We start from the raw sequence: 26,753 nt of genomic DNA on the forward strand, positions 1-26,753 counted from the left end.
GTGCTCATCTATGAATAGCGAACAGTTTTGTTAGTTGTTCTAGCTAGAGTTCTCCTTGTCAGCTTTTCCTCTAATGGCAGATTGGAATGATTGGATTGTTTACAAATCTTCCCAGCTGATTCTTCTGATTCTCACTATTGCCAGAGACACATCTTCCCTTTAGTTGTATCCAGTAGGGCAGTCTTTTCATTTTGCAAGTTTGGCATAAGTTTCCTTTGTATTCCTGCCAACCTCCTCCAAGTTGTAGACTGAATTGTCAGAGTCTTTGTCCAGTATCTCTCTTGCTCACACTTGATTTGTCTGAATCATTGTCTGAAATTCCTGTAATAATAGTAACTCTGAGTTTTATAGGCTTTCTTGTTTACTTCTCAGTGAAACACGTGTATGTAAAGTATTTCGCTTCATGCAGTTAAAGCACTGCTTACTCGACATTCAATGTGTTTTCTTTGTTTCTGTGGATACTTGTTCCTTTTCTCCACATTGTTGAGTTTGTAACATCTTGACTGCTTTTCAACATAGTGGATAGGTCTGAGCTGCTCACTAAAATAGGGTTAGGGTTAGAATTAAAATAGTAATAGGTCTGGGTACATTGGTCCTTTCTCCATTTTTGTGCTATCAGTTTATAAGTTCGGAGGTTTATAACTTCTTTGAGAGTCAGATTTTCTTCTCCTATTGGTCAACATATCATAGTAGGATCTCTTCAGCCGCAATAATTCTGTTTTCAATGAGATTTGCTTTCAAGTGCTCAAAGGATTCTGTGAGTTGTGTTAACACTGTCACATATCTATCAATGTGCACTATTTCACATTTTGCTCTAATATGCAACACAGAGTACTCATGTGTATCAAGTAAAAACCGAAAGCTCTGTGAATGCTGTGAATCAGAAACAAAAACAGAAGTTGCTGGAAAAGCTCAACAGGTTCGGCAGCATCTGTGAAGAGAAATCAGTTACTGTTTCGGGCCTGATGACCTTGCCTCAGAACACTGCTGAGCTTTTCCAGCAACTTCTGTTCCTTGTTTATTCGTGTGTACCATTCGATCTAGGTTCAAAGTTTGCCTTCAACGCTTTCAAAATTTCTGCTTTTGTGTTCTTCAGTGACACTCAGGAGAGTATACTCATTGTAACAGTTGGTGTGCTTCAATCTACCTCTTCATCGGTCTATCTCAGCTCCATTCTAACATCACTCTTTGAGTTCAACGTCTGGTTTTTACTTTGTCTTCCTTGAACTGCACATATGATTGCTGTCTGCTTCCTGCTGAGATCACATAACTATGGCAAGCGAGGGATTACATTAGTACTTTTCCATCCAAATGGCCTGTTTTGTTCCAAAGTAAATAAACCTGGTGTATGGCTAATTTCTGAATAGCCAATAAAGTTTTAGCAATTATTTCCATCATTGATTTCTGAAGGAATTTCTAAAATGACTGTAAAATAATCAGGTCGAAACCAGCACAAAGTTATAGTACTGATATGTCAGCAAAATAAGCACGTTTTAGAATAAGGAACACATTTAAATCAAATAAATTAATAATCCATGTCACAAAACCACTTCACAAGGAGCAAGCAGAGTGTTCTGGCCACAGGCTTTTCAGTAGAGATTCTGAATGGGGTTAAGTGATTTGGGAAAGATCAGACAAACTTCAAGGGGTTGTTAAGTCTTGTGGATTTTCCTTCTGTTCAAAGGACTCTGCTATTTTTTCTACAGTGATGGCCATCTTGCATTTCAAAGCCTAGTGTTGTGGATACACCACCCACTGCCATCACTGAACCATCAAATCTTGGGACAGCTCTGTAGGGAAAAAGCAGGGGTGATTTCCAACAAGCCTGATTCTGGTTCGCCCCAGCAACCCCCAGAACCACCGGCCTAGACCTTCAGCACTAATTGGACATACTCCTAAACGTTTAATTCATTACATGGCCTGCCTCTGACTGACTCATGCAATCAAGTAACCTTTCACTGATCGCCAATAATTTAGCAACTAAACGTGCACAAAAGCTGCAAAAAATTCACTTTCCTTTTCTGAGCCTTTTCACTCCTGGGGTTGTTTGCTGCGTGTCTGTGAAATGTCTCTTAAATTCCTGCTGCCTCTGGGATACTTACGATAGAGACATTCAGCTTGTGGCTTTTTTTTTATTAATTCACAGGATTTATTTCTAGCACTTATTGTCAATATCTAGTTCCCTGTAAGAGGGTGGTGGTGAGCAGCCTTCTTAAACTGCTATTAGGAGGGGAGTTCCAGCACTTTGACTCAGTGACACTGAAGGAACAATGTGATAGTCCCAAGTCTGGATGTGGAGTGGTTTGGAGAGGGACTTACAGGTTACTATGTTACCGAGTATCTGCTATCCTTGTCCTTCTAGATGGTAGTGGTCTCAAGCTTTGAAGGTGCTGTCAGAAGTGGTTTGGTGAGTTGCAGTAGTGCACCTTGTAGACAGTACACACGCCTTCACCTTGCAGTAGTGATGGAACATTGCAGCAGATGTAGGACAGAAATGTTATCATGGGACCAAGATGATCTATTGGAATGGCAGGGGAAGAACATGGATTAGTCAAACGACAACCAGATGTCACAATGTGTGAGCCAGAAGAAGGGCTGGGATCTGTCAGGTTAGAACTGTGCCTGGTGTCTCAATTAATTGGCTTAGAGTAGTTGTGTCAGTTTGACAATTATTCGATGCTGGCTTTCCACAGAATTTGGGTAATTGCTCAACATTTTTCACTTCCGTTCCTGCAGATTTCATTCTACTTGGAGTTCTTGCTGTTGTGAGCTCACAGTGTGTCCATTTGTTGGAGTTACATAGTGAACTACAGTACAGTCTGCGGGTCCGATACATGGTAAGTGGTGCTTTGCAACTTACATGCATGTAATCGAAGCCCCCATCAACATTTTAGACTTGGAATCCTCCACCTGGGGAAATGGTTACATTTGCAGGCCTCCCACAGAATTACATACCCTTTCCCCAAACACCTTCCCCATCTTACATCCTTATCCTCTGATGACGTTTACTGCTGGGGTTATGGCTCTGTCGTTTCCGACAGCTTTTTCAGAGCTGTGGTGCTGTCCATCTTTATCTCGTGTCAGTGGGCCATTTAAGGGTGAAGAGGGACATCAAACTCAAATTTCGCCCTGGACTACCATTATCTGAATAAGTGGATTTTCCAGCTAAGGTGTGGTTGTGGTGGTGGGGGAGTTCAGTACAAAGTCTACTTCATTCCTCATCCAGTCTGACCAGTGAGGGTGAGAGTGAAGGGATGAGTTTACTCAATGCCGATTAAGGCTGGCTAGCGACCTCACAATTCAAAAGCAGGCTTATTTCTCCAGGCCAGCATCAGCCCTTCTCACAAAGAGGTGAGAAGCTCATGAATCCTTTGCAGAGAGGCAAGTTATGAATGGATATAAACTGGCTGTTTGAAATTCTGTAGATTTGGAATCCGTTTTGAAGTCTGGATTATTAGGAATTCCCGGATCTTTGACAACGAGCGCAGCTCCCAGACCCCATGTTCCACATTGTCTTGGCATATGTGGACATCACTCTGTAGCAGTCAAGCAGCCTCCTTTTCCAATCGAGTACCTAATTTGAACAAATATGGAGGTTCTTAGAATCCCTACAGTGTGGAAACAGGCCCTTCGGCCCAGCAAGTCCACACCGACTCTCATAGCATCCTGCCCAGACTCATCCCCCTAACCTACACATCCCTGAACCTTACAGGGCAATTTAGCATGGCCAATCCACCTAACCTGCACATCTTTGGACTGTGGGAGGAGAACAAAGCAAACCTACACAGACATGGGAAGAATGTGCAAACTCCACACAGACAGTCGCCTGAGACGGAATTGAGCCAGGTCCCTGGTGCTGTGAGGCAGCAGTGCTAACCACTGAGACACCAATAGGTTGCACCAAGGTGAATGATTTAGGTCTTGTGGTATAGGCTGCAGTGGGCGGAAGAATGCAGGAACACATTCAAGTACTTGCACAAAAGTTTAATGGTCAGTTCTGTTTTATTTACAGAAGGATTACTTGCCAGTTAACTACGCTATGAAGGTTCACTATGAAGATATTTATAGAACAATAAATGTTACTCGCATGGTAAGTTTGAATGTAGCAAGTTCATTTCTTTTTGGTCTTCAGATTTGTTCATGGGATGTGGATGTTGCTGGGTAGGCCAGCATCTATTACCCAACCCACATTAGCCAGAAGGCAATTAAAGGTCAGTCATGTACCTGTGGGTCTGGAGTCACATGTAAACCAGAACTCATTACCTAAGTATCATTAGTAAACCAGGTAGATTTATGACGACTATTAACAGTAATTTCACAATCACCATTAGACTAGCTTTTTATTGAATTCAAATTTCCCCATCTGCCGTGGTGGTATTTGAACCCATAGCCTGCTGTTATGGGTTATGAATCAAGTGACCCTACATCCACACCACTGCCTCTTCCAAAGCCATGGGCTCCTTGTGACGTCCATGCTTTGTCATGTTCCTGAAAAGATGAATGGTTCCCAGTGGTACACAGTGGTAACACTTTCCGTATCTGCCTTTACCAACTAACCATCCCTCTTCCCTCTCTGCCCCTTGTACCACCAAGCCATTATTTCCTGCAGACCATTACTGAGGGCAGCTTACTCAATGTGTTTCTTGTTCTGTGGCACAAGAGGAGATGGTGGTGTGATGGTGATGACACTGAACTGTAATAATCCAGAGGCACTGACCGGAGCTCCAGGATGTGTGTCCAAATCTTGTGGAATTTAAATTCAGCTTTTAAAGAACCTGGAATTGAAAGCTAGTCTCAATGATGCTGACCAGGAAACTATCATTGGTTGCTGTAAGATACCCATCTGGTTCATTCATGTTCTTTAGGGGAGGAAATCTGCTGGCCTATGTTTGACTCCAGACTCCCAACTATTGGAAGTCACTCAGTTTAAGAGCAATTAAGGATGGGCAACAATTGCTAGCCTTGAAACCCTCCTGTTTTACCTCCAAGATTTGACCATGCAGATGCATTTTGAGTTGGCCATCTGAATGGTACTCTCTGTAAACTAGTGGTGACCCAGAACTCTGCTGCCTGAGTCCCCTTGTTTCCTTAACCATGGTGACAGTTGCCCCCAGTTCCATGAATCTATCATCCTTGTGCTCACTAACCTACACAGGCCCCGATTTTAAACAATGCCTCAATTTTAAAAGTTTTTGGGTGTTACTTTTCCTCAGGACTGGATGTGGGGGTATGGGGTGCTGCAGAGTTTACTTCTCCTTTCCTTCGGATGTTGCTGGCTTGTTGTCTTCTTCCAGCCTACGCTTGTCTACTTATCTACTAGTGGACAAAGTAGTTTGTCTGCTTTGGATGCTAGCATCTGAGATTTTTCAGCCTCTACCCAATAAAATTCCGTGCTTGTTTCCAAATTTCTCCACACCCTCGCCCCTCAGTCATACAACCCTCTGATATCCTCTAATTCTGGACTTCTGGGCATCCTTGATGTTGTGGGGTCCACAGAATAGAAGAATAACTAATGTACCTCGTTCATTCAAAAAAGGAGGAGAGAGAAAGCAGAGAACTACAGAACAGTTAGCTTAACTTCGGTCATAGGGAAAATATTAGAAGTTATTATTAAAGATGTTACAACAGAGCACTTGGATAAGTTCAAGGTTATCATGCTGAGGCAACATAATGTTGTGAAAGGGAAATCGGATCTAACTAATTTATTAGAGCTCTTTGAAGAAGTATCTTGTGCTGTAGCTAAAGGGACCTAGTGGATGTATTGAACTTAAATTTCCAGAAGGCATTTGATAGGTTTCATGCTAAAAGTTAATGTGCAAAGTAAAAGCTTATAATGTAGGCACAACATTTGGCATGAGTAGAAGATTGGCAGCCTGACAGGAAACAGACAATAGGATTTTCTGGGTCTTTTCCAGACTGGTAGAGTGTCACGAGTGGTGTGCCAAAGGCTCAGTGGTTTGAGCTGCAACTTTTCGTAATTGATATAAATGATTGGAGTGAAGGGACAAAGGTACAGAAGCTCAATTTGCTGATGACAAAAAGATTGGCAGGAAAGTGAGATGAGATGCAAAGGATAGGTGAGTGGGCAAAGATCTAGCAAATGGAGTATAAAGTGGGAAAATGTGAAATTATCCATTTTGGCTGTAAGTATTTAAAAAGACATATTATAAAAATGGTGAGAAGATTGCAGAGCAGTGATGCAGAGAGATCTGGGTGTCCTAATGCTGGAATTGCAGAAGGCTAGTATACAGGCACGCCAAGTCATCAGAAAAGTCGATAGAATGTAATGTTTCATCATGAGTGGAATTGAATGCAAGAGTATGGAGGTTATACTTCAAATATACAGGGCATTGTTGCGACTGCATCTGGAGTATTGTGTACAGTATTGGTCCCCATATTTACAAAAGAAATGTTGATGCATTGGAAGCAGTTCAGCAAAAAACTTACTAGGCTAATTCTTGGAATGAGCAGATTGCCTTGTGAGGAAAGGCTAGACAGGGCTAGGCCTGATCCTCTGGGGTTTAAAAGAATTAGAGGTGACTTAATTGAAACATGAGGGGACTGACTGGGTGGATGTGAAAAGGATGCTTCTTTTTGTGGAAGAATCTAGAGCTAGGGGTTACAGTTTAATATGAAAGGATCACCCGAACAAGTAAGAGATGAGGAAGTATTTTTTTCTCTGAGGTTTTGATTGCCTTTCTCAAAAAGCAAAATCTTAAAATATTTTTAAGGCCGAGGTAGATAAATTCTTGATGATTGAGGGGATGAAAGATTTATCAGGGATATGCAGGAATGTAAAGTTGAGGTTAAAATCAGGTCAGCCATGAAGTTACTGAATGGTGCTGCAGGCTCGAATGGCAGAATGGTCTTAGAGATGTTGCGAAATGGCCTATTCCCACTCGTCAACCCTGTGACTCACCAACCCTCCCACTGGCTGACCCCTTCCTGTGGGCAACCTCTCCGGTTCACTGACCCTGCCGTTTGCTGACCTTCCTGGTCACCATCTCTCTTTCTCTCTCACCACTTCCCTCTTCCTCTCCCTTGATGTAACCCCCGTGGCAAGAGGCAGGAAGCAGCTGAAAGCCATGAGCTGGAGAGGCACTTGGGGGCTGAGGGAGTGTGGGGGAAGGAGGGTGTTGGGGCCTTGTGTGGGAAGGCCAATTTGGGAGGGTCTGCAAGCAAGAGGGTCAGTCAGTGGGGTGGTTAGCTAATGGAAGAAGTTCCAATTTGGTCATAGAGTCCTTCATCACACCCAGCTTTTCTCTCCCCATACCAATTTGTGTATCTCTGTCTCAGTTTGTGTCTCTCTCCCCGTCCCAGCACATGTCTCTCTCGCTGTCCTTCCCTCCCTGTCCCGGTTTGTATGTTTTTCTCTCTCAGAGCCGAGAGTTTCCAGGGGATCTGAACTGGCCGTGATGTTGTTGTTCTTTCCCTGGATAATGATTGGGGGAGCAAGCAGGGATTAGGCAATGTGGTTTGGGGACCGGTCACAATAGCTGCTTTACTGTGTACGTGGGCAGAGGGACTGTTTCTCCTCATTTGCCAGTGGAAGTGCTTGTGAGTGCAGTTTGTTTATTACAGCGGGGGACGTGTTGAGGGGAGGACTGGGGACTGTTCCTTTCAACCTCTCCCAAAGCTCTTTCACAAAATACCGATTTGCTGCGTGTGAACGAGTTCCCATGTCGGTGTTTGACAATGAATTAGGTAAATGGGAGGGGAGGTGGGTGGGTGGCCAGCAATCTATGACAGGCAAATCTATCAAAATAAGACATTTGTGGAGAGAAAAAAAATAGCCTTGACTTTGCAGAATTAATACAAAAGCATGTACCCAGTGCTGGAAATGCGGTGACATTTTTTACTGAAGAGGTCAGCAAAGTGACACAGAGACTGTTCACAGATGTATTATGGCTTAGTTTTTATATTCCCTCTGTCCCGAGTTAAAAGGAAAAATATTTCTTCTTGAAATAAAGCCTTAATTACAAATCCTTCTGCACAGTTGTCTGCAGTGACATTGTATATCAGTCGGATGTTACTGGACAAGTAATCTAGAGGCCTAGATTAATGTTCCAGAGTCATGAGATCAAGTTCCACAGTGGCCACTGGGGGATTTTAAATTCAGTTGGGATTAACAAACTGGCATCCGTAATAATGATCATGAAACTACACGGCTGTTGCAAAAGCTCATCGAGTTCCCCAATGTTCTTCAAAGAAGGAAATCTGCCATCTTTATCCAGTCTAGCCAACATGTGACTCCAGGCCCACAGCAATGTGGTGCACTCTTAACACCCTCTGAAATGCTGAACAAGCCACTTAGTTGTATCAAACCACTAAAGAGCAAAGTATTGTGGGTGCACCTACAGCGCAGCTGATTAAGAAGGCACTTTGCCAACATTTTTTCAAGAGCGGTTGTTTTTTGTCTTTATTCTTTCATGTGATGTGTCTTTGGCTAGGCCAGCATTTGTTGCTCATCCCTGATTGCCCAGAATGCAGTTAAGCATCAGTCACATGTAGCCAGACCAGGTACGCATAGCAGATTTCTTTCCCTAAAGGACATTAGTCAACCAGATGGGTTTTTATGACAATCGACGTGGCTGCAATTAGGTCCGACATTTTGTTTCTAGGTAGATTTTTATTGTATTCAAATTTCACCATCTGAAATTTGATTTGAAACCATGTCTCTGGCACATTAGCCAGGGCTTCTTGATTACTTGTCCAGTTATATTACAATTACACCACCACCTCCTCTAATGTCCTTCAGAGAAGGAAATATGCTACCTTGATCTAGTCTGGCCTACATGTGACTCCAGACCCACAGCAATGTGGGCGACTCTCTACTGCCCTCTGAAATGGCCTAAGCAAGCCACTCATTTCTCTCCATTGCTACAAAGTCTAAAGAAAGACATGAAACTGGAGGGACTACCCGGCATCGACTTAGGCGCAGGAAAAGACAACGGCAGAAATAGCCCTGTCGACCCTGCAAAGTCCTCCTCACTAACATCTGGGGGCTAGTGCCAAAATCGGGAGAGTTGTCTCACAGACTAGTCAAGCAACAGCCTGACATTGTCTGTCAGGTATTGACTATGAATATGACAATGTCCAAGACACCACCATCACTATCCCTGTACGTGTCCTCTCCCACTAATACAGCAGACCCAGCAGATGTGGCAGTATTGTGGTATACTATTGGTAGGGAGTTGCTCTGGAAGTTCTCAACAATGACTCTGGACCTCATGAAGTCTTAATGCAGCCTGCTTGATTGGCACCACATTCACAAGCATCCAATCCCTCCACCAACCAATGCTCACTAGCAGCAGTGTGTACTATCTACAAGATGCACTGCAATAATTCACCAAAGATCCTTAGACAGCACCTTCCAAACCCTTGATCACTTCAACTTAGAAGGACAAGGGCATGGAATAAACTGGAAGACCACCATCTGCAAATTCCCCTCCAAGCCACTCACCATTCTGACTTGGAAATATATTATCTTCCTTCAGTGGCAAAAATCATGGAACTCCCTCCTTAAAGGCATTGTGGGTCACCTACAGCACGTGGACTACAGCGGTTCAAGATCAGCTCACCACCACCTTCTAAAGGGCAACTGGGAACGGGCAATAAATGCTGGCCCTGCCAGTGACACCCACGTCCCATGAAAGACTATTTAAAAAATTGTCAATAAATTCTGGACGAGGCAATGATGTCTGTATGCTGAAAATAAATATTAACTAAGGGTCTTTGGTTTGCTCTTTTAGACTTCCAATTAATTTATTTGCAGTTGCTCTATGTTAGAATAGAAATGGTCACTAAGGCCTGGTATGGTGACTTCATAGTTTAACACCCTCTTTTGGTTCACACTCTAGATGCTTTGATATCACTTTAAGATGCAGGAAGGGTTGGGGCATCAGTAAAACCCTCCTTAGCAAACTCCAGGATTTGAAATGATTCAGTGGCTTGTCCTGTTCACAACCCCGGGCACTCCGAAACCTTGATCGGGGTTTTGGTCTTGGAGCGCTGCCACCTGAAGTGCTACTTGTGGAATAATCCACCTAGCCTCCAACCTGGCGGAGGCTGTGATGGAGCGGGAGCACCCGAGCTCAGATCACGCAGGTTAGAGGACAGCTCTCCATTGCTCACCGTTACCTCCAACTTGTAGAACTACCCTGAGCTGGACCAGCACTGTCAGACTGACATCCCTCCTCACACCCGTCACCTAGGGGCAGGCAAGTGAGGAGAGCATTCCCAATGTGCGCCCACACCAACCACTTACACTGACCACTGGCATCTTGCTGGGACCTGATGTTCCCTGGCTGGAATGATCATAGCATGTGTGAAGGACTTCCACACTGTAACTGCCATTGGCAACAATCACTTTAGAATGTAATCAATGTCTGAAGCACTCTGAGTGGTTTTGACGTGATATCATAGAAGTATAAGCATTAGAAATTGATCCTTCACAGCCAGAGCCTCCACTTTTAAGGCAGTAACTTATCGGGAGTTAGACTGCCTAGGCTAAGGTGTTCTGAAGAAGGGTCTAGGCCTGAAATGTCAGCCTTCCAGCTCCTCTGATGCTGCCTGGCCTGCCGTGTTTATCCGGCTCTACACTTTGTTATCCCTGACTGCGTAGGCTATTGGATTACTTCATCGTTGGAAACACATGAAATATAATGTAATTTTGGGGAGGAGCAAGATTGGTTAAACCCATTGGAATTTCTCCAGTCAGGCCCTGCAATGTGGCACGCCACTGAAACAAGACAATAGTAACTTCCTCCTGGCTATCAGAGCCTGATAAACTTAGTATGTAGGCCCCACGTTGAATGCATGCTGTTTAAGCTGGACCCTCTTCGATTCTAAACAGTGCTTCAGTTAAAGGATTCCTCCTTTTGCTCCCTTCACACTCAGTCTTTTTTCCACCCTGGGGAACAGCGGAAGGTTTTTCAACTTGGTTCCCATCTTTCTGCCTGACATGAACACTCTTATTGTTAACATGTCCCTGGAGCAGGGTCTTGGACCTGGCAATGCTGACTCAGAGGCAGGGACACCACCTCCTGGGTCCCGTGACTTCCAGCTAATCCTTAATTTGTATTGTACAGGCAAGGAATGACGTACATTTGTTCATCCCACAACTTGGAATTTTGGTTGCAAAGTCTTCATTTGACTGAAATTTTCCGGTAAAATTTAAGGTGTTTTCCTGATTTTGTAATATGAACATGAGCAATCCAGGCCTTTCTTCCCACCTGAGGGTTGTTTTATGAGGACTTATAGTTGAGATTTGTGGATTGAGGACTGTGTTGTATGAAACATAACGTACAAAGTTAGGAGCTGAAAGTGTTAGCTGACGTGATAAGGTAAATTCCGTCCATTAGGATATAAAGGACTGTTCCTGATAGGAGCTAATCAGTGTTGGGTTCTGTTTGTTACCAATGCTGTGTGAGGATGTTTTAGTAGCTGTCTTGTGATCTGACTCTTAAGTTGAGCCTGATGTCTCAAGAGACTATTGTGTATCTCAGATGTAATGGAACTTCCTATTAGAACTTACTATTCAGTAAATGCTATTAAGTAATATGTAATGAACGGGACATGTTTAAATAAGCTCAAGTCTACCTTCTGCCAAAGACATTGTGTGGGCATCCTCCTTCACATGGTATCAATAATGTAGACTAATTCCAACAAGGAGATTGGTGCCAGTGAATCTACCCGAGACATCCTGGTGTTTCAAGCAGATACCAGAGACAGGAGAGCCCGTAAGTTTTGCTTTAAGCTCCCAGAAGCATTGGGTTGTTCCAAACCCTGCATTTGCTCTATCAGACACAAAACATCCCAAGAAACTACATAAGCTTAGTTATGTGAGATTGTTCAGCAATGAGGGTGAATAAGAAGGTTGATGCTGATACTATACATTTAGCTCCAACATAATGCCTTTCTTCTTTCACTCAACACAGCAAAAAAGAAATTTTACTGAAATAGACCTGAAATTGCTATGGGTTTATATCAATTCTCAAGTCCTGGAGACAGTCCTCGAAGTCCTCCCAAAAAGGCACCCGTCCAGAGCTTACGTGGAGGGCATCTCCACTCTCTTTAGTTATTTGAGGATGGATATGGAAGAAATGGTAAGTCCCACCTGGAATGTAAAGGGGTTTTCTCTGATAAGCTGCAAAATTGGAACAAAAACAGCGAAACTGTTCTTGCACAAAGGGAGCAGCGTTTCATCCCCTCTGTCCAAACCTCTGCTGCACATCTCCCAATTTGCAACAAGTCCACCTGGACCCATTGTCCTTGTGGTCTGGTGAAGTTTCAAATTTAATATATTTATCCTTGTGTACATCACCCTTCCCATGGCCTTGTTGTAATCTTGTCCAGGCCAGCCACAACTCTCTGAAACCTCTGCAATCGTCCAATTCTGGCCTCTCACTTCTTTCCTGTTTTAGTCGCTGCACTATTGGCAGCCTTGCCTTAAGATTCCCAGTCCCTATGCTCTGAAGTTTTCTCCTTAAACTACTCCCCACTTCTACCTCTTGTCTCCTTCCAGATGTCTCTTAATCTTGCTTTGATCATCTAAGATCTCCTGGAGCTGCTTAGTGTCCAAGGTATTGTGAGAATGCACCACTGAAGCACCATGGCATGATTTACTACGTTAAGGGTGCTATGTGAGTGCCAGTTGCTGTATAATGAAGATTGGAAGTCAAATGAAAAGAAAGTGAATGTTACCATAGTTCCACAGGCCAAGAGTCACCAGACCTCAGATGAGGGCAAAGTTGAGGGAATGGTGACCTTAGCTAGTACGTAAATTGAACCCGCATTGATGGTGTCACACTTTACTGCAACCAAATCGTCCAGTTAGTTGAGTTGTCTGGCACCAAGGAAATCAAACTTTAGACAGTAAAGGCAGGGAAGTTGAGTTGAGGATTTTCAGATCTGCCATGATCTCAAAGAATGGCAGCACAGACTCATTAGACCAAATGACCTACTTCTGCATTTAAGTGGGGTATTGGGAAGGCAGGATATTTCATGGGAGGGTTTTTTTGAAATGGAAAATACATTAGGTGGTGCATGAGTTAATGGAAACCTTAGAGATCAGGAGGGAATATGTATTAGGAAAGGAAATTAATACATGTGTGAAAATTCTCAATATGGTTTGGATTATGGTAGATTAAATATTACAAAATGGTAACTAGAAGTTGAAGCTCTTCATCTTGCACTCATCAGGACTAGGATGGAAGAAAAAAACTTGAGGAAAGGACACCAATTTACACAGCTTGTTAAAGTGATGATTGTTTGGGCCATGGTCGGTCTGGAGCTGCAGCAGGAATTGTTAATCTTAGCTCTCAGACCAGGCAGGCAGACTCTAATTGGTCAAAATGTTGCCATGGGAATGCAGCAGGGATTGGCAGTATCCATGACCCCGTTATTCTCCAAGTGTAAAAGTACAATGTGCGCATGAGTTTCTTTTGCTAATGTAAAACAGAGTCTTATTGTTAATGTATGTAGCTTTATGTGTAACGACTGAAATTATATTTTATACATAATACATAAATATTGATATCTGTATTTATGCAGACATTGTACAGTACATTGTCACAAAATAAAACTTTTGCTCTAATCTGTTGCCTTTCAAATATGGGCATGCAGTTTATAATAAGTGGATGGATAATTGAGGACTGTACTGATTTAAGTTATGATGTGAGTGTTTAATTTTCAGAATATAGGTGTTGCTACTGTGGCAGTTATTGTGCATTCCTAATGGTGACGATCTTCTTGAATTGCTGCCTACTATAAAGTTTTGGTACACCTTTGGGAATCTTAGGGAGCAAGTTCAAGGATTTTGACCCGGTCACGATAAAGTCCCAATTCAGCATGGTGTGTGACAGACAGATGTTGATCTCTCATATATCTGCTGTCCTTGTTGTTCCTGATGGTAGGCTTCAGTTTTGGATATTCTGCACAAGAAGCCTTGGCAAGTTAGTTGCGCGTGTTTCACAGGCCATTCACGCTGCAAACATGGTATGCTGCTGATGAAGGGAATGGATGAATGGGGTGGCAATATTGTAAGCCGGCAGTGAGGACGTTTGCTCAGAATTGCACTATGTTCAGAACTATTCACAACAACTTTGGATCCTGTAACGGTCCATGTCCAAATGCAGCAAGACATGGGCAGCATCTAGATTTGGGTGGAAAACTGGCAGGGAATGCTTGTGCCACACGTTGCCATGCAATGACCATGTGGAACAATAAAGAATCTAGCCATCACCTGTTGACATTCAACAGATTGCCTTTGCTGAATTTCCCCATTATTTACACCATGGGAGGTTGCCTTTGATCGGAAATTATATCAACCAGCCATATAAATACTGTGGTTACAATAGCAGGTTAGTGTCTGGGAATTCTGCAGCAAGTAACTTGACTTCTAGCTCCCTAGTATCCATTCATTATCTACAAGGCACAAAGTGATGAAATATTTTCCACTTAGCTAGGTGGGGACAGCCCCCAAAACACTCAGAAAGCTTGCCACCATCCAGGACGAAGTATGCTGATTGGTATCCCAACCATAACTTTCCACAACTACTCCTCCCACCCCCCACCACTGACACACAGTGGCAGCAGTGCATACCATCTACAAGACGGACAGATAATCCTGGGGTTGTGAACGGGTTATGTTTGGACGTCTGTTTGCAAGCCAAATTGTACAAGTGTCAGAGCACAATGCAGGACAATGGAAATGAGCTGCTCGTAAATGCAGGAAATGCTCACTTGATGGATCTTTTGTAAGTTGGACGTTGGTACATTGGGGAACCCCCACACTGCACTAGCTTACCAAAGCTCCTTCACAGCACCTTCCAAACCTACAACCTGAACCATCTAGAAGGAGATGGGCAAAGATGTTTCGGAGCACTGCCACCTGCAAATTCACCCCCTATTCGTGCATTACCCTGTCTTTGAATATATTGCCTTTGAATATATTCACTATCGCCGGGCTAAAATCCAAGAGCTCCCTTCCTAATAGCACTGTGGGTGTGCATGAAACGTATAGATTGCAGCAGTCCAAGAAGGTGGCTCAACAAATGCTTTGCCTTGTGCTTTAGGCCAATACTGCTATCTGTGCATTGAGATGCTGGTGCAAGTATCTCAGGCTGACTCTCCCTGAAAATAAACTGACCCTGAGGCTGTTTACTCCTTATCTTTTAAGAAGGCCTTCAATTCTTTATGTATTATAATAGCTCCTTTAATTACCTGCATACAGGTAGGTTATCAAGTACAGCTGTAGTGTGTAAGGCCTCTCACTTCATATGCTCATTCTAGACCAGTGTCATCTGATTCATGTCATCAGTTACATCATCACAATTTACGTAAATCTCATTTCCTCCACAACCAGCACCTTCTCAAGGTCAGTTCCAAATGGTTAACAAATATAGGCCTAGCCAGCTCTATCTACATTCAATAAAAAAATTTTTAAAAATCATGCAGGTTGATTTCCAGGATGCTGGCAAGGATCTTGAGCATTAGGGCAAATGGAGAACATACCAACAGATTCCTGACTTGAAGGTTCGAGTGGGGTTTGAGAAATGAGAGAAAAGCTCATAACATCTCGCCTTTCCATGTTGTATTTTAAGGGGAGGGGATGGCCTAGTGCTATTATCATTGGCCTGTTAATCTAGAGACCCACTAATGTTCTGGGCACCTGGGTTCAAATCCTGCCAGGGCTGATGGTGGAATCTGACGTTAATAAAAGCCTGGATTTAAGAGTCTAATGATGACCATGAAACCATTGTCAATTATCAGAAAAGTCCCATCTGGTTTCCTTATTAAGGGAAGGAAATCTGCCATCCTAACCTGGTCTGGCTTACATGTGACTCCAGACCCACAGCAATGTAGTTGACGCTTATGGCAATAAATGCTGGCCTGGCCAGTGATGCCTTTGTCCTATAAACAAAGTCACAGAGTCATAGAGTGCACAGCATGGAAACAGACGCTTCAGTCTAACTCATCCATGCTGACCAGATATCCTTCCTGCTCCTCTGATGCTGCTTGGCCTGCTGTGTTCATCCAGCTCTACACCTTGTTATCTAGCATTTAGCCCATATCCCTCTAAACCCTAACTATTCATACACCCACCCAGAAGCCTTTTAAATGTTGTAATTGTACCAGACTCCACCACTTCCTCTGGCAGCTCATTCCATACACGCACCACCCTCTGTGTGAAAAAATTGCCCCTTGGCCCCTTTTAAATCTTTCCCCTCTCACCTTAAACCTATGACCTGTAATTCCTGTCCCCTCAGGATCCCCTCCAACAACTTGCCCACCACCGATGTCAGGCTCACTAGTCTATAGTTTCCTGGCTTTTCCTTACCACCTTTCTAAAATAGTCGCACCACATTGGCCAACCTCAAGTCTTCCAGCACCTCACCTGTAGCTATCGATGATGCAACTATCTCAGCAAAGGGCCCAACAATCACATCCCAATCTTCCCGCAGAGTTCTAGGGTACACCTGATCAGGTCCCAGGGATTTATCCACCTTTATATGTTTTAAGACACTTAGCACCTCCTGCTCTGTAATATGGACATTTTTCACAGACATCACTGTTTATTTCTCTAAGTTCTCTAGTTTCTATGTCCTTCTCTACAGTCAACACTAATACAAAATACTTTTTTAGTATCTCCCACATCTTCTGTGGTTCTACACATTTTTAAGGGGCCCCATTTTCTCCATAGTTACTCTTTTGTCCTTAATGTATTTGTAGAATCCCTTTGGATTCTCCCTAACCCTATTTGCCAAAAATATTTCCGGTCCCCTTTTGGCCTTCCCAATTCCCCTGTGAAGTACACTTCAACCGCCTTATACTGTTTTAGGGATTCACTCGATCCCTTACATATGCTTCCTCCTTTTTCTTGACCAAAACCTCAATTTCCGTAGTCATCCAGCATTCCCTGTACTTACCAGCCTTGCCCTTCATCCAAACAGGAAGATACTGGCTCCGGGCTCTGATTATCTCATTTTTCAAGGCTTCCCATTTTCCAGCTATCAATTTACCTGTGAATATCCACCCCCAAATTTTGCTAGTTCTTGCATAATACCATCAAAGTAGGCCTTCCTCCAGTTTAGAACTTTAACCTTTGGATCTGGTCTATCCTTTTCCATCACTGCTTCATGAATTAAAAAAAATCCATAAGCCACTTCTTTACCCTGTTTCCTAGACTGTTCAAATCCTTTTGCAGTTTCCTCAATACTTCCTGTTCCTCCACCTATCTTTGTGCCATCTGCAAACTTAACAACAATGCCTGCAATGTGTTCGCCCAGATCGTCAATCTGTAATAGAATAGTTATGTTCCCATCGTGGCCTCCTGGGGAACTGCACTTGTCAGTAACTGCCATCGTGAAAAAGACCACTTTCTCCCCACTCTCCCAGTCAGCCAATCTGCTATCCATGCCAGCACCTTGCCCCTAACATCAGGGCTTCTTATCTTATTTAACAGCCTCCTGTGTGGCACCTTGTCAGAGGTCATTGGGAAACCCAAATAGATCACGTCCAATGGCTCTCCAATATCTAACTTGCTCATTATCTCCTCAAATAATTCTGACAGATTTCGCGGGCATGACCTCCCCTTGACAACATCATGCTGACTCAGCTTTATTTTGCCTTACATTTCCACGTACTTGCAGTCTTATCCTTAATAGTCTCTCAAATTTTACCGATGGACTGAGGTCAGACTGACTATTGTTCCCTGTCTTCTGCCTCCCTCCCTTCTTAAACAGGGGTGTTACATTAACATTTTTCAGTCCTCTGGGACCCTCTCTGACTCCAGTGATTCCTGAAAGGTCATGACCAATGCCTGCACAATCTCCCCAGCTACCTCCTTCCAGAACTCTGATGTGTAGTCCATCTGGTACAGGTGATGTTTCCACTTATAGAGCTTTTAGCTTCCTCAGCTTCTTCTCCTTAGTAATGGTCACTACCCTCATCTCAGCTCCCTGATTCTCTCGATGTTCTGGTAAGCTATTAGTGCCTTCTACGGTGAAGAACTCAAGAATATTGGTGTATGACTCTGTATTGGTAAGAGAACAGGGCTGTCTAGACTAATGATAATGGGAACTGCAGATGCTGGAGAATCCAAGATAATAAAGTGTGAAGCTGGATGAACACAGCAGGCCCAGCAGCATCTCAGGAGCACAAAAGCTGACGTTTCGGGCCTAGACCCTTCATCAGAGAGGGGGATGGGGTGAGGGTACTGGAATAAATAGGGAGAGAGGGGGGGGCGGACCGAAGATGGAGAGAAAAGAAGATAGGTGGAGAGGAGAGTATAAGTGGGGAGGTAGGGAGGGGATAGGTCAGTCCAGGGAAGACGGACAGGTCAAGGAGGTGGGATGTGGTTAGTAGGTAGGAAATGGAGGTGCGGCTTGGGGTGGGAGGAAGGGATGGGTGAGAGGAAGAACAGGTTAGGGAGGCAGAGACAGGTTGGACTGGTTTTGGGATGCAGTGGGTGGAGGTAAGAGCTGGGCTGGTTGTGTGGTGCAGTGGGGGGAGGGGATGAACTGGGCTGTTTTTGGGATGCGGTGGGGGAAGGGGAGATTTTGAAGCTGGTGAAGTCCACATTGATACCATTGGGCTGCAGGGCTCCCAAGCGGAATATGAGTTGCTGTTCCTGCAACCTTCGGGTGGCGTCATTGTGGCACTGCAGGAGGCCCATGATGGACATGCCATCTAAAAAATGGGAGGGGGAGTTGAAATGGTTCACGACTGGGAGGTGCAGTTGTTTATTGCGAACCGAGCGGAGGTGTTCTGCAAAGCGGTCCCCAAGCCGCCGCTTGGTTTCCCCAATGTAGACAAAGCCACACCGGGTTCAATGGATACAGTATACCACATTGGCAGATGTGCAGGTGAACCTCTGCTTAATATGGAAAGTCATCTTGGGGCCTGGGATAGGGGTGAGGGAGGAGGTGTGGGGGCAAGTGGATAGGGGTGAGGGAGGAGGTGTGGGGGCAAGTGGCCCCCACACTTGCCCCACACTTCCTCCCTCACCCCTATCCACTTGCCCCCACACCTCCTCCCTCACCCCTATCCACTTGCCCCCACACCTCCTCCCTCAACCCTATCCCAGGCCCCAAGATGACTTTCCATATTAAGCAGAGGTTCACCTGCACATCTGCCAATGTGGTATACTGTATCCATTGTACCCGGTGCGGCGCCCTCTACATTGGGGAAACCATTGGACTTGGGGACCGCTTTGCAGAACACCTCCGCTCGGTTCGCAATAAACAACTGCACCTCCCAGTCGCGAACCATTTCAACTCCCCCTCCCATTCTTTAGATGACATGTCCATCATGGGCCTCCTGCAGTGCCATAGTGATGCCACCCGAAGGTTGCAGGAACAGCAACTCATATTCCGCTTGGGAGCCCTGCAGCCCAATGGTATCAATGTGGACTTCACCAGCTTCAAAATCTCCCCTTCCCCCACCGCATCCCAAAACCAGCCCAGTTCATCCCCTCCCCCCACTGCACCACACAACCAGCCCAGCTCTTCCCCTCCACCCACTGCATCCCAAAACCAGCCCAACCTGTCTCTGCCTCCCTAACCTGTTCTTCCTCTCACCCATCCCTTCCTCCCACCCCAAGCCGCACCTCCATTTCCTACCTACTAACCACATCCCACCTCCTTGACCTGTCCGTCTTCCCTGGACTGACCTATCCCCTCCCTACCTCCCCACCTATACTCTCCTCTCCACCTATCTTCTTTTCTCTCCATCTTTGGTCCGCCTCCCCCTCTCTCCCTATTTATTCCAGAACCCTCACCCCATCCCCCTCTCTGATGAAGGGTCTAGGCCCGAAACGTCAGCTTTTGTGCTCCTGAGATGCTGCTGGGCCTGCTGTGTTCATCCAGCTTCACACTTTATTATCCTGTCTAGACTAATATTGTCCAATACATTAGCCACAAGCTACATCTGGATTCCAGATTTAAATAATTGCATTTCTGGTTAGTAAATGCATGCAATTCTGATCTCCTTCTAAAGAAAGATGTTGTGAAATGTGAAAGGATTCAGAAAGATTTACAAGGAATTTGCCAGGTTGGAGAGTTCGAGCTATAGGGAGCGGCGGAATGGACTGGGGCAATTTTCCTTGGAGCGTTGGAGGCTGAGGGGTGATCTTAAAGAGGTTTATAAAATCATGAGGGGCATGGATAGTGTAAATAGCCAAGGTCTTGAGGTGGGCAAGTCCAATACTAGAGGGCATAGGTTTAAGGTGAGAGGGGAAAGATATAAAAGGATCCCAAGGGACAGCTTTTTCACACAAAGGGTGGTGCATGTGTGGAATGAGCTGCCAGAGGAAGTGGTGGAGGCTTGTACAATTACAACATTTAAAAGGAATCGGGGATAGGTATATGGATAGGCAAGGTTTAGAGGAATGTGGGCCAAATGCTGGGAAATGGGCCTTGATGTAATTGGGATACCTGGTCAACATGGACGATTTGGGCTGAATGCTCTGTTTCCAAGCTCTGTATCTCTATGTCTCTATAACTGTAATAAAAAATGGCAACATTGAGCATGTGAACTTAATGCCCATGCACATATGTTTGCATATGTATTTTAATCTTACTTTGTAAGCCTGTTGGTAAATTAGTTACAGGTAGTTCTGCCATAACATGCGATTCATTAATATGAATTGACTGTAATACGATTGAGGAGTAGTGAACGCTGTTTGGATAACATGAACTTTCTGCTGTGCGAGTATAGTGATTTTCTATACTGATTTCCCTATAACAAGATTTTCTGTATTGCAGTTTTCTTTTAAACTCAACTATCACGTTATGGGAGACCTACCTGGACCACTGAGGCTGGACTGTCAATTTAGTCCCACTATTGCGTGGGTCACAACTTAAAATAGAAATACTATTTCCAGTTGCCAAAATGACCAGTTAAATGCATAATTTATATCAGGTTTTAAATAACAAGATCTATCAACCTTAATATGCACAATTATTATTTATTGGCTAATTTATTAATGCCCGTATTCATTAATATTGAAGTATAAATGGTTATCCCTCTAAGTCTCCCCAAAATAAACAAACATACACGATCCAGGAAAAGAGAACAAGACGTCTTTGCAGAGACTGGCTTTTTGGACAATTGATCATCCTTGAAGGCAAATGGGCAAAGCACAGAATGTTCTGATGTCTGTTGTTCTGATGCTGTGACATGTGTTGAGTCACTCATTTCTCAAAGTTGTCTCTGACGTCTTTCAGATCCACCATACTCAAATGTAATCTTGTGATGTTTCTTCAATCACACTCTCAAAAGAACAGATTGGCTTCATCCTGAACTGAACAGGAAAGTTTTCTTCTCGGAATGCAAGATCAGCTGAGCAACTTGTTCTTAGCAGGCTTTCCTCCAATCTAACTTGTTCTTACCAGGCTTCCCTCCAATTGAAATGTTTGGAACAAGATATGTTCAAGTCAGTGTTGATTTAAAATGGTCCCACCAGGATTTATAGCAAAGCAAGCAGCTATCAACAGACATGTCATTCATAGAAAGCCTTCCGAAAAAAAAACTGCATGTCAATAGTGAATGTTCAGTGATCTCTTTTAAAGAAACTACTCCAGCTATGCCTATAAAACTTGAAGTAACCCTTTCATAAACTTTCAAAACTTAAGTCCCATGAGTAATATTACATATAAAGTGTCTCCATAACAAGTAGTAAGATGTAAAACATAGTGGTGAGTATTCTAAGGGCATCAGGAGCATTTCACAATTATTGGTTACTGATTGCTGGTAAATATAGCTTACATAAATACACATAGACAGTGAAGAAGGTGACCTCAAGAGTACAGCGGGATCTCAATCAGATGGGCCAATGGGTCAAGGAGTGGCAGATGGAGTTTAATTTAGATAAATGTGAGGTGCTGCATTTTGGAAAGGCAAATCAGGGCCAGACTTATACGCTTAATGGTAAGGTCCTGGGGAGTGTTGCTGAACAGAGGCCTTGGAGTGCAGGATCATAGTTCCTTGAAAGTGGAATGGCAGGTAGATAGGATAGTGAAGGCAGTGTTTGCTATGCTTGCCTTTATTGGTCAGTGTATTGAGTATAGGAGTTGGGAGGTCATGTTGCATCTGTACAGGACTTTGGTTAGGTCACTTTTGGAATACTGTGTGCAATTCTGGTCCTCCTGCTATAGGAAGGATGTTGTGAAATGTGAAAGGATTCAGAAAGTATTTATAAGATGTTGCCAGGATTGGAGGGTTTGAGCTATAGGGAGAGACTGAATGGATTGGGGCTATTTTCCCTGGACCGTCAGAAACTGAAAGGTGACCTTTATAAAGGTTTATAAAATCATAAGAGGCGCGTATAGTGTAAATAGACAAGGTCTTTTCCCCAGGGTGGGGGAATCCAAAACTCGAGGGCATAGGTTTAAGGTGAGAGGGGAAAGATTTAAAAGGGACCTGAGGGGAAACCTTTTTCACACAGAGGATAGTGTGTGTATGAAATGAGCCACCAGAGGAAGTGGTGGAAGCTGGTAAAAATACAACCTATAAAAGGCATCTGGATAGGTACTTGAATAGGAAGTGTTTCGGGTGATAGGGGCCAAATGGGACTAGATGTTTTAGAATATCTGGTCGGCATGGGCAAGTTAGACCGAAGAGTCTGCTTCCGTGCTGTATCTCTCTCTGACTCTATGACTCCATCTTTGCCTGCTTTCTGTACAAAGTGCTCTCCAATAAAATCCATCCAGGGGCTAAAATTTTCTGCCTACAGTCAGACTGCATGCATGGTCAGCACTTCCTGTTGGAGCACGTCATTAGGCGCTGATGTTAGGGAGTCACTGCAGGTGCAAATGTGAAATCCAGTTGCACATTGACTGAGGCGCTAACTGGTCGGAAATCTGATTATTAAGTGCCGTTACTGCCTAAAATGGGTAAAATTGATTGGAAAACCTACAGAGAGAGAAAAAAATAAAATAAAAACTCTGTGCCTTACATGTAGTTTAAATATCGCTCAGATTCATCGTCTGCTGCTGTTTGTTGAATCTTTCCTTCTCCTTTCTACTGAATGTTAAGATTGAAGACATTGAAGATGAGCGAGTGGAGGAAGTACTATACCGTATTAGTGATGTGGATGAGCACAGCAAGAGCAAGTCCATCAGGCCCAAAGCTTTATTTGATAACTGTTACCGGGTCATGAAACAACTCTTCCACTGTAAGTAGTGTCAGAAATATCCTCAATGTAAAATTTAAATCTGTAAAAATTGCAATTCAAAGGGCAGAAAACAGAGACCAAATGTTTAGAATTGAGAAATGCGGAGGTTGTTGTTAGACACATTTGGAATTCAGTTGGAGATAGTGAGAACTGCCGATGCTGGAGCCAGAAATAACACAGTGCAGAGCTGGAGGAACACAGCAGGCCAGGGAGCAGGAAAGCTGACGTTTCAGGTCAGGACCCTTCTTCAGCATTTCTGCTTTCTCTGTTAATGAAATGACACTAAAGAAGAATTCACAAGGAGGAATGCAGAACTGAGTGATAATACCCACCAGAAAGGTTGAACAGGCCAGCGCTGCCTTCTCAGTAAATGAAAAAGCTGAAGGGTGCCTGACAGAGGTATTTATTACAAGAAAAGGAGTTTAATAGGATAAACAGAGAAGGTGGGTGGCACAGTGGGCTCAGCGGTTGGCACTGCTGCCTCACAGGGCCAGGGACCCGGGTTCAATTCCAGCCTCGAGCAACTGTGTGGAGTTTGCGCATTCTCCCTGTGTCTGTGTGGGTTTTCTCTGGGTGCTCTGGCTTCCTCCCAGAAGTTCAAAGATATGTGGCTTAGCCATGCTAAGTTGCCCATAATGTCCGGGGATATGCAGGTTAGGTGGATTGGGCATGGGAAATGTATGGATAGGGTAGGGCGATGAGTGTGGGTGAGATTCTTTTCAGAGGGTCTGTGTGGATTTGTTGGGCTGAATGGCCTGTTTCCACACTGTAGGGATTCTATGGAAGATGTTTTCCTGTGTGGGATGGACCAGCACTAAGAGGGATACATATATATGGTAATTAATCTAATAGAAAAATCTGCTTTATCTAGAAAGTAGTGAGAATGTGGAACTTGCCAACTCATTGAATAGTTACAGCAAATTCTATAAACACCTTTAACTGATCTGAGTACACAAGAGAGTGAAGAACAGGATATGCAAATCAGATGAGGTAAACTGCTGGGCAGGTGTAGGGATTGAAGGGAGAGGGCTTGTTTACAGAATAAATAACAGCATGGAGCCATTCGGCTGAATGGCCCCTTTCAGGCTGTAAGTTCCATGTGACAGTGAGGGTCCAAAATAAGATGGCTCCATGTCAGATTCATGTCCGACATAGGATCATGCACGAGGGCATAGCTCTTAGAGCATGGTGGGTGCTGTTTTAGAATTACGGAAATATTATTGTGCAGAATGAAGCATTCCACCCATTATGTGTACCAGCAGAGTTACAAAGATGGTAGATGCATAGCAAATTTCCAAAGCCAAATACTCAGAAGTTCAAAGCATGGTGGGTGTGGTGAGTCCTGTGGTATGGTGAATCTTAGGAAATACAAGTCATGAATGGCTGATGGGTTTGAGGCTGCTCAACTGTGGGGAGCATCGCAGTCAAGCCTATGCCATCCTTTATTGAAGTAGATCCATACAAATTCACACTCACAAGAACTGGGATTTTTTTTTTCATTTTAGTACAAATAACCCTGTTGGGTCCATTAACCCCCTGCCCAAATTCCCAGAAGTCTGGAGGTGTTTTTGATGTGCCTGAAGCCCACATAAGGCGTGATCAGCAAGCGATATTCCATAAGAAACGAACACAGAAATTGCTGGGAAAACTGAGTTCTGAGGAAGAGTGATTGGACCTGAAACATTCATTCTGCTTTCTCCCCATAGATGCTGCCAGATCTGCTGTGCTTTGTCAACAATTTCTGTTTACTGTTTCTGATTTCCAGCACCTGCAGTTGTTTGGATTTTTTAAAATATCCTATAAGATCCAGGAGTGGGAATGTTAGCCAGATTTTCATTCTCCCTCCACCGCCCCCAAAGTAACTGCAGGACATTGAGACCAAACGGGGACCAGAAACCTGTAGTTTAATGCACCATTGTATTTACGAAGCAATTTTTATGATCCTGGGGTGAGATGTGCTTTACGTTTGAAATATGGTCTCCATTTTAATGTACAGACCAAAGCAGCCAACTGTGCACAGGAACCTGCCATAAACAGCCCTACGATGATAACCTGATCGTTGCTGTTTTAGCATTGTTGAATGTGGGATAAATAAGCAGGATACCAGTCATGCCTACCTGATCTTCTTTCAAATAGCCACCATGAGATCTTTTGCATTTGCAGGCCTTCTCATCTGAAAATTGACACCTGTTAACAGTGCAGCGTTCCCTCAGTACTCCAATGGCATGTCAGTCCAATTTGCAGTGTTTGAGTCTCTGGAGATTCTCCAAGGTGGAAGTGCTAGCAAATAAACCACTGCTGCCCCTGAGTAAACACAGAGAAGGGGCAGCCCGCAGCTGTATTGTGGACCCAAGGGGTTTTTTTTGCTGCGTAATAGATTTATGAGAGCACTGGGACCTTGATACGTGTGTGTTTTGAGTTGAGTTCTTGCTGATCGTGTTGTCTTTGCTGTGGTCCGTTGTTACAGGTAACTGGAGAACTTGATCGCCAGTCTACTCATGATGAATGATTTCATCATTATGGCCTGCCGCTAGCAACAGCATCTACTCTCCACATGCGTGCGTCTCCCTCCTTGCGACTGGAAGCATCTGGAACAGTATCGCCCACTCTCACCCAGCTTCTGAGCGTTGAGATGTGGAATGCACTTGCCATTGGCTGGAGTATTAGACAGGACCTCTTAGAACTGTACATGCAGACAATGGCCACTGGCTTGCTATTTATTCATTTCTCTCTGACGTGACTGTGGGTGTTGTAATTGACTTCAATGAAGCCTTTTTCCCTGTTTTGCCCCCACCCCATTCTGCATACTGCCATTTATTGGCTTTCCATTTGACTGAGAGTTCAATCTGGACAAGGTCCGTGCTAATTTCTTTCCATAACCCAGGATCATTGAAGTGGAAAGCTTAGGTTCTGCCCCCGACCCCATCATGCCCAAACTCAGCAAAATATCTGTTATGAACCGATAACAAAAAAAAATTCTGGCTGCGTATTGTAGCTGTGCAATGTAAAGATTCCAGTGTAAGGAAGAAAGCAATGAGGATGTGAAGTGTGCCTGCTTCCAAGAAGGAATAACATTGAAAACTTGGATCAGGCAAGTGCAAATCAACCATGTTTGTGCCAGAAGCAGCTGTTTATTAAAAAAAGGAACACCCCCCCCCCCCCCACCGCCTGAACATTTATTGGGAAACAAGCTACAACATGGAAGAAAGGTTCAATCACTTGATGTAACTATTTCCAAAGGCTAGGTACAAAAACACATCAGCCAATGCATTGAAGATTTTCTTTTATTATTCATTCTTCAAAGCTGATCTCTATTACATCTCCATCCCTCCCAACCGCCTCCAACAAGTTTAAACTCACAACCAGGGAATTCTTTGGAAATAGCTTAATCTTTTGCTGACAAGATATCAAATTTGTATCACTCCTCCCTCATTACCACTTCTACCATCGTGGTTTTGCCTTGGGCATCAGAGAACAGGAAATAATGTGTGCATGTTTAACTGTCCCAAAAATGTTCATTAATTATTCTTTTTCCTACTTGTATAGGGTGATCAGGCAACACACTGAATAATAA

The 26,753-nt window shown here is 43.9% G+C and overlaps 1 protein-coding gene across 1 annotated transcript in view; it reads left to right on the forward strand.

The window, feature by feature from the left end:
- il34 (interleukin 34) overlaps positions 1-26,303 on the forward strand; it is a 74,638-nt gene extending 48,335 nt beyond the window's left edge. The window contains exons 3-7 of the mRNA XM_048547137.2: positions 2,737-2,837; positions 4,013-4,090; positions 11,940-12,107; positions 23,041-23,179; positions 25,647-26,303. Of these exons, the coding sequence (XP_048403094.1) occupies positions 2,737-2,837; positions 4,013-4,090; positions 11,940-12,107; positions 23,041-23,179; positions 25,647-25,663 (503 nt within the window). The 3' untranslated portion in view covers positions 25,664-26,303. The remainder of the gene's footprint in view (positions 1-2,736; positions 2,838-4,012; positions 4,091-11,939; positions 12,108-23,040; positions 23,180-25,646) is intronic.
- Positions 26,304-26,753: the final 450 nt, after the last annotated feature.

Source organism: Stegostoma tigrinum, chromosome 16, assembly GCF_030684315.1.
Source record: "Stegostoma tigrinum isolate sSteTig4 chromosome 16, sSteTig4.hap1, whole genome shotgun sequence".
NCBI classification, from domain to species: Eukaryota; Metazoa; Chordata; class Chondrichthyes; order Orectolobiformes; family Stegostomatidae; genus Stegostoma; species Stegostoma tigrinum.